Source organism: Halichoerus grypus, chromosome 12 (assembly GCF_964656455.1).
Source record: "Halichoerus grypus chromosome 12, mHalGry1.hap1.1, whole genome shotgun sequence".
In the NCBI taxonomy this organism is placed as follows: Eukaryota; Metazoa; Chordata; class Mammalia; order Carnivora; family Phocidae; genus Halichoerus; species Halichoerus grypus.
This window is the reverse complement of record NC_135723.1, coordinates 22,260,470-22,273,794: the sequence shown is the minus strand read 5'-3', so window position 1 is coordinate 22,273,794 and position 13,325 is coordinate 22,260,470. Positions and strand designations below refer to the sequence as shown.

Genomic DNA, 13,325 nt, shown 5'->3' with positions numbered 1-13,325 from the left:
TTAATTATAAACTGATTCTGAAAACAATGTAATAACTAAACTGATGATATTAATATTTTTATAGAATAGTTACGTGAGAGTAAGTAATTCGTGCATTCAACAAGTATTTATCAAGAAACCGTTATGTGTCAGAAACTCTACAGGTGCCAAAAATACAGCAGTGAACAAAAAAGATGAAAATCCCTGCCTTTGGGCAGTTCACATCCTAGATGGGGGAGACTGACAGTAAACAAAAGAAGTAAAATATCTACTTTGACAGATGGTGATAAGTACTACGGAGAAAAATAAAAAACGGAGTAGAGAGTAGCTAGCAAGTGGAAAAGGTGCCACTTTAAATAGAGTGCTCAGAGAAGGCTTTGCTGAGGTGACATTCGAGCCAAGATATGCAAGACTTGACAAGGACAGGGCAGTATACTTTGAGCATTTCTGGATCTCACATTCAGTGTGGCTGGTTAACTGGGAGACAGTCCAGGAAAGAAAAAAAATAAGCTGGGGAGGACAGCCATTGGAGACCTACTTTTTTTTTTTTTTTTTTTTTTGCATGTCTCAAGGCTGTAAGAAGAATCCCTTTAATGTCTTGAATCCAATTGTGCTGATACATTACATGTTTCAGTTTTCCTGATGCTAAGCCCTAACACTGTGGAGTACTTCCCCGGGACCTGGCGCTGATGAGTGTCTTCTGCGCATGAGCCTGTTTCATTCTCCCAACAACACTACACGGTATCCTCAGCCCCATTTTACAGATACTGAAGATGAGGTTAAATAACTAGCTTGAGGTCACATAGTTGTTTTTTTGTTTGTTTAGATTTTATTTATTTATTTGTCAGAGAGAGAGAGAGAGAGAGAGTGTGTGTGTGTGTGTGTGTACAAGCAGGGGGTAGCTGCAGGCAGAGGGAGAAGCGGACTCCCTGCTGAGCAAGGAGCAGGATGTGGGGCTCGATCCCAGGACCCTGGGAACATGACCTGAGACTAAGGCGGACGCTTAACTGCCTGAGCCACCCAGGTGCCCCATGAGGTCACATAATTAAGCAAGTAGGAGAGTCTTCATTCCAACTCAGGGCCCAAACGTTTAGCCACCAAACCAGGCAAGTGGGAGGGTGCACTACACCACTGTTCAGAATGTGCCTTTATTAATTGCAATGTCTTTGCTTAAAAAAAACTTATTAAATATCCAATCATTATGTTATACAACTGAAACTAACATAATGTTATATGTCAATTATACTACAATAAAATATATATATAAAGAAAATGAATTTTTTTTTTTAAAGCTGCTGTTAATAACACAATGCTCACAATGGTTCTTCATATATTTTTTTCTCTTGCAACCTAGAGACTCCCCTCGTACCTCAGCTGGGTCTCATCGTTCCTGAACTGCATTAGTTAAGATTACCCAAACTTGGATTTCAGAGGAATACTTTCATTGTTCCGTCTGTCACACCAAGTAATTGGGACCAGCTGGATGTCAGGATGCGCGTGGTTACCGTGCTAATTCTGCTCTTCTTTTGTGAAGCCGCTGAGCTCCGCAAGGCAAGCCCCGGGGGCCCGCGAGGCCGAGCGAATCATGGCAGGGCGGGTGGGAGGCGGAGAGGCTCCAACCCGGTCAAACGCTACGCACCAGGCCTCCCCTGCGAAGTCTACACGTATCTGCACGAGAAATACTTAGATTGCCAGGAAAGAAAACTAGTTTACGTGCTGCCTGACTGGCCTCAGGATTTGCTGCACATGTTGTTAGCAAGAAACAAGATCCGCATATTGAAGAACAAGATGTTTTCCAAGTTTAAAAGGCTAAAGAGCCTGGATCTGCAACAGAATGAGATCTCCAAAATTGAGAGCGAGGCTTTCTTTGGTTTAACTAAACTGACCACTCTCCTCCTGCCGCACAACCAAATCAAAGTCTTGACGGAGGAAGTGTTCATTCACACGCCTCTGCTGAGCTACCTGCGCCTTTACGACAACCCCTGGCACTGCACTTGCGAGATGGAAACGCTGATTTCCATGTTGCGGATTCCAAGAAACCGGAATTTGGGGAACTACGCCAAGTGTGAAAGCCCCCACGAACTGAAGAACAAAAAACTGCGGCAGATAAAATCTGAACAGTTATGCAATGAAGAAGAAAGCGAACAGTTAGGCCCGAGACCCCAAGTGTCCGGGAGACCCCCTGTCATCAAGCCCGAGGTGGACACCTCTCTTTGCTACAATTACGTGTTTCCCATACAAACGCTGGACTGCAAACGGAAAGGTTCGTAAGCTTCTTAGTTTTTCCTTTTCGTGGATGATTAAAAATGCTCTTTGAATCTTAGACCCTCCCTCCACTCCACCATGCCTTGGGATTCCTGGTGTCAGTTCCACCAGAGGTCTTTCCCCAATGACAATGGAATTTACTCCAAGCTTTTCTAGGGTTCAGACTCAACGTGGTTGGTGATTTGGGGGGACAGTAGAGGAGGATAGGAGCTGTGCTCAGGAAGGGCAGCCAGTTGGGTCCTACTCTTGCTAATCAGAAGCTGTGGCTGTCAAGAATCCCCTTTATCTTAAATCACAATGTCATATAATTTAGGTAAACAATTGGGTATAAAAAACAAGTCCAAATGCTGTCTATCTAATGGGACTTAAAGCGAAAACATGGCGTGCAGCTGTGGGAAAATTACCTCAAGGGAAATCACGTGTGGAAGAGGACAGGCGAGAGCACTGTGAGAGGGAGGCCAAGTGGGATGTAGTGACCTCGTGTCCGTACTTCTAAGAATCTGGTCTCAAGGTTTTAATAAACGCTTGCTAATATCCTGTATCTTCATTGTTCCCAAATTAAAACCTAAAAATATTGAAAGAACTAAGTTGAAAGTAGTTAATCCAAGAAAATTGAGGCTAAGGAAATCTTTCCAGAATATTACCTACTTCCTAAAAAAATCATTGCTGAGTTTTACAGCCCACAGAGTCTTGGTCTGATACTGAGCAGGGTCTGCACATGCAGGATTAATTCACGAAATAAGAAAATGGGAAATTTTAGTAATGCTCTTGACGGGTTAGTGTAGATGTTCTTGAAGTATGATCTGGGAACTGCTAATCTACCCTAGGATAACCTGCCATAGGATAGTGTCTGTTTCTTTCTTTCTTTCTTTTTTTTTTTTTTTAAGATTTTATTTATTTATTTGACAGAGAGAGATATAGCAAGAGAGGGAACACAAACAGGGGGAGTGGGAGAGGGAGAACCAGGCTCCCCACTGAGCAGGGAGCCCGACACGGGGCTCAATCCAGGACCCTGGGAACAGGGCCTGAGCTGAAGGCAGACGCTTAATGACTGAGCCACCCAGGTGCCCCGGACAGTGTCTGTTTCATTTCTGGCATGGATTAATGACTTATTCATACTATTCAACTAAAGCTAGATGTCATTGGGATAGGGTCATATCAGAACATGGTGTCATTCCTTCCACTTAGTTTAGGAGGTTTTGCTTTGTTTTGTTTCTTTAAGAACAAAAAGAGAAGGTTAAGAGCAACACAGAAACTCAGGCTCCTTTCAGGGGAACCACAGGCAGGAATTTGTTGACGCTGAAGAAGCAGCAACCTGAACCAGGAGAAAATCTGTTCATTTATCAGCAAAGAAGTGCTCAAGCCTTGCCCTCCTTCTCAGACTCCAGAGGGGCAGCTTGTTAGAGCACACCAAGGCCTTGGGACATGGAAAGGGGTGCTTGCTACAACACCCTGTGAAATGTGTATCATCTGCTGCCATAGGAGAACAATTACGGCATCATAACCAGGGAGATGCCATTCCAGGATCCTCTGAGTTTGAGAGAAAGTGCTCACTCATTGAACACCTGCTGTTCTCTAGGTACTCCACACTCATGCTGTCCACAGCTTCCAGGAAAGTAGTAGGATCCCCATTTACAGTTGGGAAAAATGAAGCTTAGGGAGGTTCAGTCATTTGGTTGAGGTTTCGCAGGTAAGCAGCAAAGCGAAGATTCGAACCTTGGTCTGCCTGATCCTGCCGTCTTCCTTAATCTGATCATGTTGAAACAAAAAGCTGCCTCAACAATGGAAGCATAAAGAATTCCAGAAAAGTCAGTGTATGCCGTTTCTCTGCAGCCAGATTGGGTAGAATTTCCCTGATGTTGTTACAGTGAGTACTTAATATTCCATGCTGAAAAGCATGTGTTACTAGGAGTGCCTTTGTGATGCTTAGATTAAAAACTTAATTTAAAAAAATTAATACCAGAGTTGCTAATCCTAGACTTGGGTTAGAAAAATTACTTGATAGGGGCGCCTGGGTAGCTCAGTTGTTAAGCGTCTGCCTTCAGCTCAGGTCATGATCCCGGGGTCCTGGGATCGAGCCCCACATCAGGCTCCCTGCTCGGCAGGAAGCCTGCTTCTCCCTCTCCCACTCCCCCTGCTTGTGTTCCTTCTCTTTGCTGTATCTCTCTCTGTCAAATAAATAAATAAAATTAAAAAAAAAAAAAAGAAAAAAATTACTTGATATAGCTGAGGCTCTCCCCTCAAGCTAAAGTTAATTTGCACTTGCTACAATAGGTGATAAAGAGAAAATATGTATAGTTAGGTTCATTGATTATCTGAGAAAAATGCCATCAACACAAAATTGAAGACTTCTACAGCTAGATTACACTATAAGAATAGATAACGTGCAGGCACCTGGGTGGCTCAGTCGGTTAGGCACTGACTCTCGATCTTAGGGTTGTGAGTTCAAGCCCTGGGTTGTGAGTTCAAGCCCCGTGTTGGGCTCCATGCTGGGTGTGGAGCCTACTTTAAAAAAAATTAAAACAACAACAACAAAATAACGTGAAGGGAAATAGCTTCCATTTTTACTGCTTTACTGCTCTTGGTCTATTTCCCTCCGCAATGAGCCTATTTCTGCCTTTGTCTTATTTTCCATGATATTTTTGTCCCATTTTCTTTTGGCAAATGTCAACTTATAAAAACAGATACATTTTTTATTTTTTTCTTTCCTCAACTTATTGTTGTCTAAACACAGCCTTCCAGATATGCCCCATAAATGTGGGATGCAGACGGTGCCCCTTGTTTTAAAATACACATATTATTTACTGGAAACAATGTAAAGTTTCATGGCATACACACTTTATATATATAATAATACTGGCTCATCCATGAAAGGACAACTCAAGTTCCTCCAAACATTAATGACTACATAAATCAGAGCATAGACCTCTTAGATTACAAAATAAAGGGTAGTTTTGTCTTTTAATATCAATATAAATTGCTTTCACTATGGTTGATATAAATCTATTGATTCAGTTGATTGTTTTTCATCATGGGGGATTGTTGATTCCCATAAGTTTAAAGGCAATGGTGTTGTCTCTTAAACCTCCTGTACTCCCAGGTACTTCCTGGCACAGGGCCATGTGCTTTAGACGGATGATAATAACTGAGCTGCTTTCTTTGTTCTTGCAAAAGCAATAATTTAAGCAACCTTTAAAAATAAAAATACCTAGAATTAAAAATCATGGCTAGAATTCAAGTATGACAATCTGAATTTAATTTACTGTCATTTTCCTTATTCCATTCTATAAATAGATACCAAATGTCAAATATGAAGAATCCCTGCCAAAGTGTAGTAATACTTTTGCTTATGTTCCACGTGTTAGATACTATGTAGAATCTAAAGAAGCCTAAAACATGCTAGCAAGAGTACAACGAGCAGTGGTATTAATTAGCTGTCAACTAAATGCTCCGTGTGCCTAAGACATGGTAGTTTACATGCATTATGTAATTTACTCCTCATAACCTTCAAAGAGCACTATTATTACCCTCATAAAGGAGGAAACAGAAGCTAAGTTGCCCTTCTAAAGTCACACAGGCAGTCCCCAAGCCATTGACCGCCATGCAATGTCACTTCTTCCTTCAAGATTCTAGGTACATCTATTAACCAAGAAAAATATAGAAAAGCTTTCTGGCTGCTTTCTCCCAGTACTGACTCTCCTCTTAGGCTCTGTACGAGATACCATGTACAAGAAGCACACAGGAAACTCAAATACAGATTCCCCTAACTCAGGAGTTGTGCCTTTCCTGGCTGACGGATGATGAAAATCAGATGGTGTGCATAGGGCACCCAATATGCGCCAGTTTGACCACACAGACCTCAAAGATCACTAATTTTGCCTTAAACGTTTGACAGCAAGAAAGAGAAATAATAGCTTTATTCACTGGAGGACAGGCACTTGGCCGACAAAACTTAGTCTCTCAAAGGGAATAAATGTGAGATTAGTTGAAAGGCGTGTTTATGCCATATTGAGGTAAATGGATTTGCCAAAAATCCATGAAAGTGAGAGTTGAAAACTGCCTTTTGGCTTCACATTTACCAGAATAATTTACAATTTTTAAGGATTCATTTTACTTCTAAGATTAGGGCTGGGGAGAATTAGGCAGGTAAATTGCTCTTAGCTGTCTCTGAAGTTAATTTCACTGCTAGTTTGAACAATGATTAGTAAGATTTTATTTGCAAAATCAGGGTCATTTATGGCTCTTTGCCTGCTGTTACTGAGCCTTCAGAGTAGTTCTGACATTGCTGACAGCTAAGATAGCCCACTAAATGGGAAATTACGTGGAGAGAATTTTCCAGTTTAGTCCTCAAACTCGGCAGGTTTTGGTTGGGGAGGGGTAAGGTTGTCAAGGGTGATAATAGAGTAAATGAGGTATTTTTTGAGTGTTCACCAGGAATTTTAAGTAGCAGGAAATAACTCCGTGGTGCCTGGTCTAGAAATGGGGGCATTGACCAAATGTGACTTGTGGCCTGGGGAAATTCGTATTTATATAATCTTTATCAAAGAAACACACACTTAGCATCAATATTTGCAATTCTCATTCAAGTTTAAGATAAAAGAACTAAAGAACTGTTTGTACTCATCAGTACAACAAATAAGATTTTTCCATGTTTTTCTAAGCCATACCAGTAAAGGCTTTGGGTTGCATTTCCTGGCTTTACTTGTGGATCCTATTTTTACCCTATTCTTACTGCTGACAATGCCAAAGTTGGTTCTGCAATTCATAGTCCCTTTCTAGCATCCACAGGCCCATCACACTGCTTAAGTTGGGTTTCAGGGAGTTCTCATAAACATTTTTTTCTACCCATTAATTTGTGGTTTACTCACTTCAGCTTGTCCTACAGTGGTTGCTTGGGAGGTCTCTGTCATCCACCCCATGTCCAACCCAGCAGATGTGGGTTCAGCAAGCAAGTCCTGATAAACAGCCTGCTTTCCAGAACCTAGGAGATACTGCCTGTGGGGGCAAGGAAGACCTATAGTCCTTAATGGCTTTATTGGACCTTAATGAGGACTTGGGCTTTTATTCATAGTGAGATGGGAACAACAGGAGGATTCTACCGTCTGGAGGACTGGAAGCCATCTGGGAAAATGACATGATCTATGTTTTGACTGTATCACATGGGCTTAGGACACTTTGGGGATAATCCAGACAAGAGCTGATAGTGGCTTAGACCAATATGGTAGCAGCGGAGTAACTAAGAAGAGGTGAGATCCTGAGTACTGTGAAATAAAACCCTATTCTGCTTCTGAAACCTTTCTAAGAAGATGCCACAGACATTTTCAATAATTATTCCAAACATTTAATGTCAAAAAATTATTTCTTTGATCTGTCCTCAGTTGTCTCCATGGTTTTTAATTATTGCTGGGATCTCCATCTCCTTGTTTACATGTAGGACCCAAGAGAGAATATAGCACTCCAGTTAGGGTCTTGACGATCATAAAGGGAGGATTACCTCACTGTTGCAACATTATAATAAGTTCAAGTCTTAAAATCTTTAACCTTTCAATATATTGACAGACAAAATTCTAGTCAAACAGAACAATGCCTTACCAAAGGACAAAAATGAGATAACTCCCTATTTTAAAAGCATTTTTATTACAAGAGTCCTTAGTATTCTTAAATCATTAAACTCAACACTTAGCTTTTATTATTTATAATGTATTATCTGTTGCTGACTATGATAAATTACCGCAAAATTTAATGGCTTGAAACCACACACATTTATTATCTCACAGTTTCTGTGGATCAGGAAACCAGACCAGCTAGGTCCTCTGCTTCCAGATCTTTCACAAGGCTGCAATCAGTGTATTGACCAGGACTCATACCTATGGTCTCATCGAAGGCTCAACTGGGAAAGACTCCTCTTCCAAGCTCATATGGCCATTGGCAGAATTCAGTTCCTAAAGGGTTGTTGGACTGAGGGTCTGAATTCCTTGCTGGCTGTTTGCCAGAGGCCACCCTTAATTTCTGGCCACATAGGCCTCTCCAGCATGACAGCTGACGTCGTCAAAGTCAGCAGAAGAGAGTCTGCTGGCAAAATGAAAGTCACAGTTTCTTGTAACCTAATTGTGGAAGTGATATCCCATCACATTTGCTGCATTCTATTGTTGGAAGCAAGTCACTAGGTTCAGGCCATATTCAAGGGGTGGGGTTGGCACAAGGGCATACGTATCAGTAGAGAAGAACATTGAGTGCCATTTTAGAAGCTGTCTGCCACATACCATTGTTTATTTAGGATGTATTAGGCATTGTCCTAAGCCTCCACCATGAAGCTTCTATGGTGGGGAGGGTACAAAAATGAAAGCAATCTGTAAAATGTATACTATGTCAGATGGTGAGGACTTACCAATTGAGGAAAAGCAGGTAAAGGTAGTATTAATGTTAATGCCCAATTGAAAACTGGGAGATGTCATTGTAAATATAGAGCTAGGAAGGTCTCATGGCCACCCCAATATATTGACTTCACCTCAGTTGTTCCCCCATTCCAACTTTAGCCTTTGCCAGTCTTGAGAATTCTAGGGCAGATGGAACAGCATAAATGGGGCAGAAGGTTCCCAGGAACAGGCAGCAGAGCATAGTGGATAGAAGTATATATTCTGAAGCTAGCATGTGTGTTTAAATCCTAGGGCTATGACTATGGGAAAATTGTGCCTCAGTTTCCTCATCTGTAAAATGAGAATAATAATAATACTTAGTCCGTAGTGTTCTTGTCACTTAATACTTGTTAGAATACCTAGAACAGTTCCTGCACATAGATATCGAGATACTGAGATCCCATCAAGAAGAGAAAGCAAATTTAGCAATAATGAGGATACTAAAGAACGAACTACCAATGCCATTCCATTTAAGACCATGGATTCTGTGTATTAAAAGAGGGAAAAAATAAGCCTGAGTCTTTATGAAAGTAAATATATTATGGGATAAGTTCTAAATACCAGAGTGGGGTTTTTGGGGTTTTTTTTTTTTTTTTTACTATTTTGAAAAAATTATCAGCAATTCAATTATTCTGTACCAAAAAGGGCATTATGGATAAATGGATACCACCTATTATAAGCTTATTTTACTGTACCCAGTTCAACAAATTTTATTCAGAAAGCCTTTGGGCCACGCTATTTCTCAGATGTCAATTAATCTGGACATTTTACTGCTTCTCGTTTTCTTTTGTGGAAACAGGTATGTGTCTCTTCAAAGTTTTCACTTGCTCTACTTAAAATTAAATAAAACCTTAGAATATTTGGCTAAAGAGAAAGTACAAATACTACACTAAAATATAACATAAACACTATATATTTTTAAAAGCATGATTTAAAGAGAAACAAATAGTAAAGACAAATTAGGTGAGCCCTGATTTCCTGTTCACCTGTGAAAAAGAACCTGGACTCTTTTTCCAGAGGCTTTTTCTATAGTAATAATAACAATAATACTGTTATTGTTGTTCCTGAGGAATCCAGGCATCTAGGAGTGGTGGAGTATAAACTAAATCACAAGGATTCAGGGAATATGTGGTGATGCGGAAGCAGAGGCAACAAGTCAAGACTACGCTTTTCTCAAATTTTAGCATCCAAGGAAAGGAGCAATAGGAGAGCAGCTTGAGGGCCATCAAGGTCAAAAGCTTTTTGTTCTTTTTTTAGGGTGGAGAGACCTGCGCTTTTTTGTTGGCAGAAGGAATCGAAAGAGAGGGATGAAATGAAAATACAACAGAGAGGCAATAGTTAATAGTGAAAACTCCTAGAGCAGGTGGGAAGGGATTGGGAGGGGACACACATAGAGTGATGTGATTGGCTTCATTTCCTTTTAGCTTTCTTTTTTTTTTCTAAAGCTTCCCAGGTGCTTCTAACAGAACAGCCAGGAGTGAGCCCCACTGCCTCACCTGATGCCTGCTGTCCTCTTGATTTCTTGCCGCCACCTCAAGGACACTTCTCTGAATAGCTCAGCAAGGAGTGATACCCGTTCCTCTGCGTGTGATGCACCTGGTCCACAGGGCTTTGGTGGAGTTAGCACATTCTAAGTCTTGTTCATACCAGTGTTCTTTGGCTTTAGATAATTCCATTCCCCTTTAAGAGCCGACTCTTCAACCACAGGTGGAAGAGTGACAGAGAATATGGGGTGAGGGGAAACCTCGATAACCGGAATGTTACTAATTTTTCAGAGCTGAAGAAAGTTCCAAACAACATCCCTCCAGATATTGTTAAACTTGACTTGTCATACAATAAAATCAACCAACTTCGACCCAAGGAGTTTGAAGATGTTCATGAGCTAAAAAAATTAAACCTCAGCAGCAATGGCATTGAATTCATAGATCCTGGTAAGTTCCACAGAATAGCCCTTTAAATGGGTGATGGGTATTCTTTGATTTTTTTTTTCCTTATGACAACATTTGTAGTAAATGCAAAAACTAAATAATAAAAAGGTTAAATTAAACATGCTGCCTAAATTAGAACTTGTTTGGTGCTCAGAGAAATATTTACCAAAATGTTGCTTTATGAAGGTTATAATATTATATATTACTAAGCAACAGTTATTCAGTTGGTCCAAATAAAAGTGTCTTTTGTAGAATAGATTTTAAAAATAAGAATATGTGGTCAGTAATATGTTAAACAGATAGTGATTTTTAAAGAGAAATTCAGATTTGGTATTTTCTTTGCTATCCATTAAGTCCCAACTTGTTTAAGGCAAGACTTTAACGACTTGTTTAAAGTAAACTTGAGGGGCGCCTGGGTGGCTCAGTTGGTTAAGCGACTGCCTTCGGCTCAGGTCATGATCCTGGAGTCCCAGGATCGAGTCCCGCATCGGGCTCCCTGCTCGGCAGGGAGTCTGCTTCTCCCTCTGACCCTCCTCCCTCTCATGCTCTCTGTCTCTCATTCTCTCTCTCTCAAATAAATAAATAAAATCTTTAAAAAAAAAAAAAAAAGTAAACTTGAGGGGATGGGGCACCTGGGTGGCTTAGTCGGTTAAGTGTCAGCCTTCGCCTCAGGTCATGATCCCAGGGTCCTGGGACTGAGCCCCGGGTCCGGCTCCATGCTCAACAGAGAGCCTGCTTCTCCCTCTCGCCCTGCCCCTTTCCCTGCCCCCCAGCCGCTCGTGCTTTCTCTCTCTCTCAAATGAACAAATAAAATCTTTAAAAAATAAATAAACTTGAGGGGTGCCTGGCTGGCTCAGTCAGTGGAGCGTGCAACTCTTGATCTCAGATCGTGAGTTTGAGCCCAACATTGGGTGTAAAGATTACTAAAAAAAATAAATAAAACTTTAAAAAAGGTCTACCTTCGGCTCAGGTCTTGATCCCTGGGTCCCTGGATGGAGCCCTGCATCGGGCTCCCTGCTCAGGGGGAGTCTGCTTCTCCCTCTGCCCCTTCCCCTGGCTCGTGTTCTCTCACTCTCTTTATCTCAAATGAATAAATAAAAAAATCTTTAAAAAAGAATTTTAAAAACTTTAAAAAAAAATTAAAATAAACTTGAAACAATCTGCTAAGCACCAAGCTCATAAATTAAGATAAAATGTGCTCAAGCCAGAGCCAGATGTATTTTATCTAATCCTAGATCCAGATTAATTCTCTTTCCCATCCTTCAAATCTCCTCCCCATTTGCTAATAAGAAGCAAAGCCTCTGGCAAAAATGAGGATGGTACGTTATATAAGCACACTGGATTTGGAAAGAACTGAGAATTACTGCAATTTTGGTCAGATTTGTAACATACATGCTTTCATAGTGCTACTTCAATTTGAAAAATCCTATCTATAAAAATTATTTTAATATTATTAATAATTCAGTGTTAATATCATAAATATTTTCAGTTCAATTGTTACTTCTGCTTTTCTTACTGGTAATTTAATACCATTAATAGAACAGTAGGGTTTTAACATTGTAGAAAGTGAAAATTGAGAATGAATGTTCTGGAGCTACAAAGGCATATTTTAGTGTTAGTAACATCTTTTTAAAATATTAAGAAATGATAATTTAAAATTTTCCCACAATAACAACACCATGCTACACTTACACCTTAGCCTGTAGAGATGACGTAAACCTGGGGGTATCTTTAAGTTGTGAGGTCAAAAGCAATTTTCATTTCACAGTGAGTAAGAATACAACAGAGACATCCTTCTCCCAGTTGAAGCAATCATCATGTTAGTGTGGCGGGCAGTCACTGGGAGCCAGTCTCCACAAAGCTAGGCCACAGTGTGAAGAGTCTGGAAGCAGAGACCCTCCTCTCTTGCTGCATGAGAACCAAAGAGTTGCAAGACAAGCATGCCTTGTCCCGGGGCCCTGGGCTTACACCCATCAAAAGTATCCATGCAATTGAGTTTTAGAGTTACCTCTAAAAGAGACTAAAATGTTTGTTATTCTATGGCCTAAGTTAAATTTATTAAAGTCGTGAATAATGGTACAACAATATCTTCATTGTAATGGAAGCACAGTCTGTAAAGAAAACTAGAGAGAAATGAGAAAACAATGCAAAGATAGATAATAGTGCAAATTGGGTTTATTTCTAGTGATGTTTTTCCCTCAGCAGTTATGAAATTCCCATAATTGCAAGGATTCCTTTACCATCCTTGAGATCTCCTGCAGGCCTCTCAAACTCGTTTACCTGGTGTGCTTTCCTTGCTGACACACAAGAGGAACTCGTGTTACCAGTAGTAGTAGTCTTTTTTTTTCTCAATTCAGTCCCAGGAAAGTATTTTCTACATTAACAAATATGTGTTGAGCACCTACCGAACGTCAACCACTTTCCTGGAACAAAAAGTATCTCAGCTCTTCAACAAGTCAAAATGACCTAAAGAGGTTTTAAAAATAAAAGACCTTCAGGGCGCCTGGCTGGCTCAGTCAGGTAGACTGTGCCACTCAAGGTCAGTGTTGTGAGTTCAAGCCCCATGTTGGGCAGGGAGCCTATTTAATTTTAAAAAAGTACTACTAAGATTAAAGTCCTTCTGTATTTCAGGACCGATGAGATGAAACAGAGCCAAAGTAGACTTAAGTAAATACTTATGCTGGTAGGTACACAAATGCACTGAGATGTACTGGTTTTAAAAGACATGAAATAACAA

The 13,325-nt window shown here is 40.5% G+C and overlaps 2 protein-coding genes across 3 annotated transcripts in view; one reads left to right on the top strand and one right to left on the bottom strand.

Annotated features, from left to right (window-relative positions):
* FBXL13 (F-box and leucine rich repeat protein 13) overlaps positions 1-13,325 on the bottom strand; it is a 226,959-nt gene that overhangs the window by 114,400 nt on the left and 99,234 nt on the right. The window lies entirely within an intron of this gene.
* The window catches only part of LRRC17 (leucine rich repeat containing 17), a 34,110-nt gene that overhangs the window by 18,095 nt on the left and 2,690 nt on the right, over positions 1-13,325 (top strand). For both annotated transcript variants that reach the window (XM_078060047.1, XM_036067476.2), the window contains exons 2-3: positions 1,334-2,242; positions 10,436-10,591. In XM_078060047.1, the coding sequence (XP_077916173.1) occupies positions 1,471-2,242; positions 10,436-10,591 (928 nt within the window). In that variant the 5' untranslated portion in view covers positions 1,334-1,470. The remainder of the gene's footprint in view (positions 1-1,333; positions 2,243-10,435; positions 10,592-13,325) is intronic.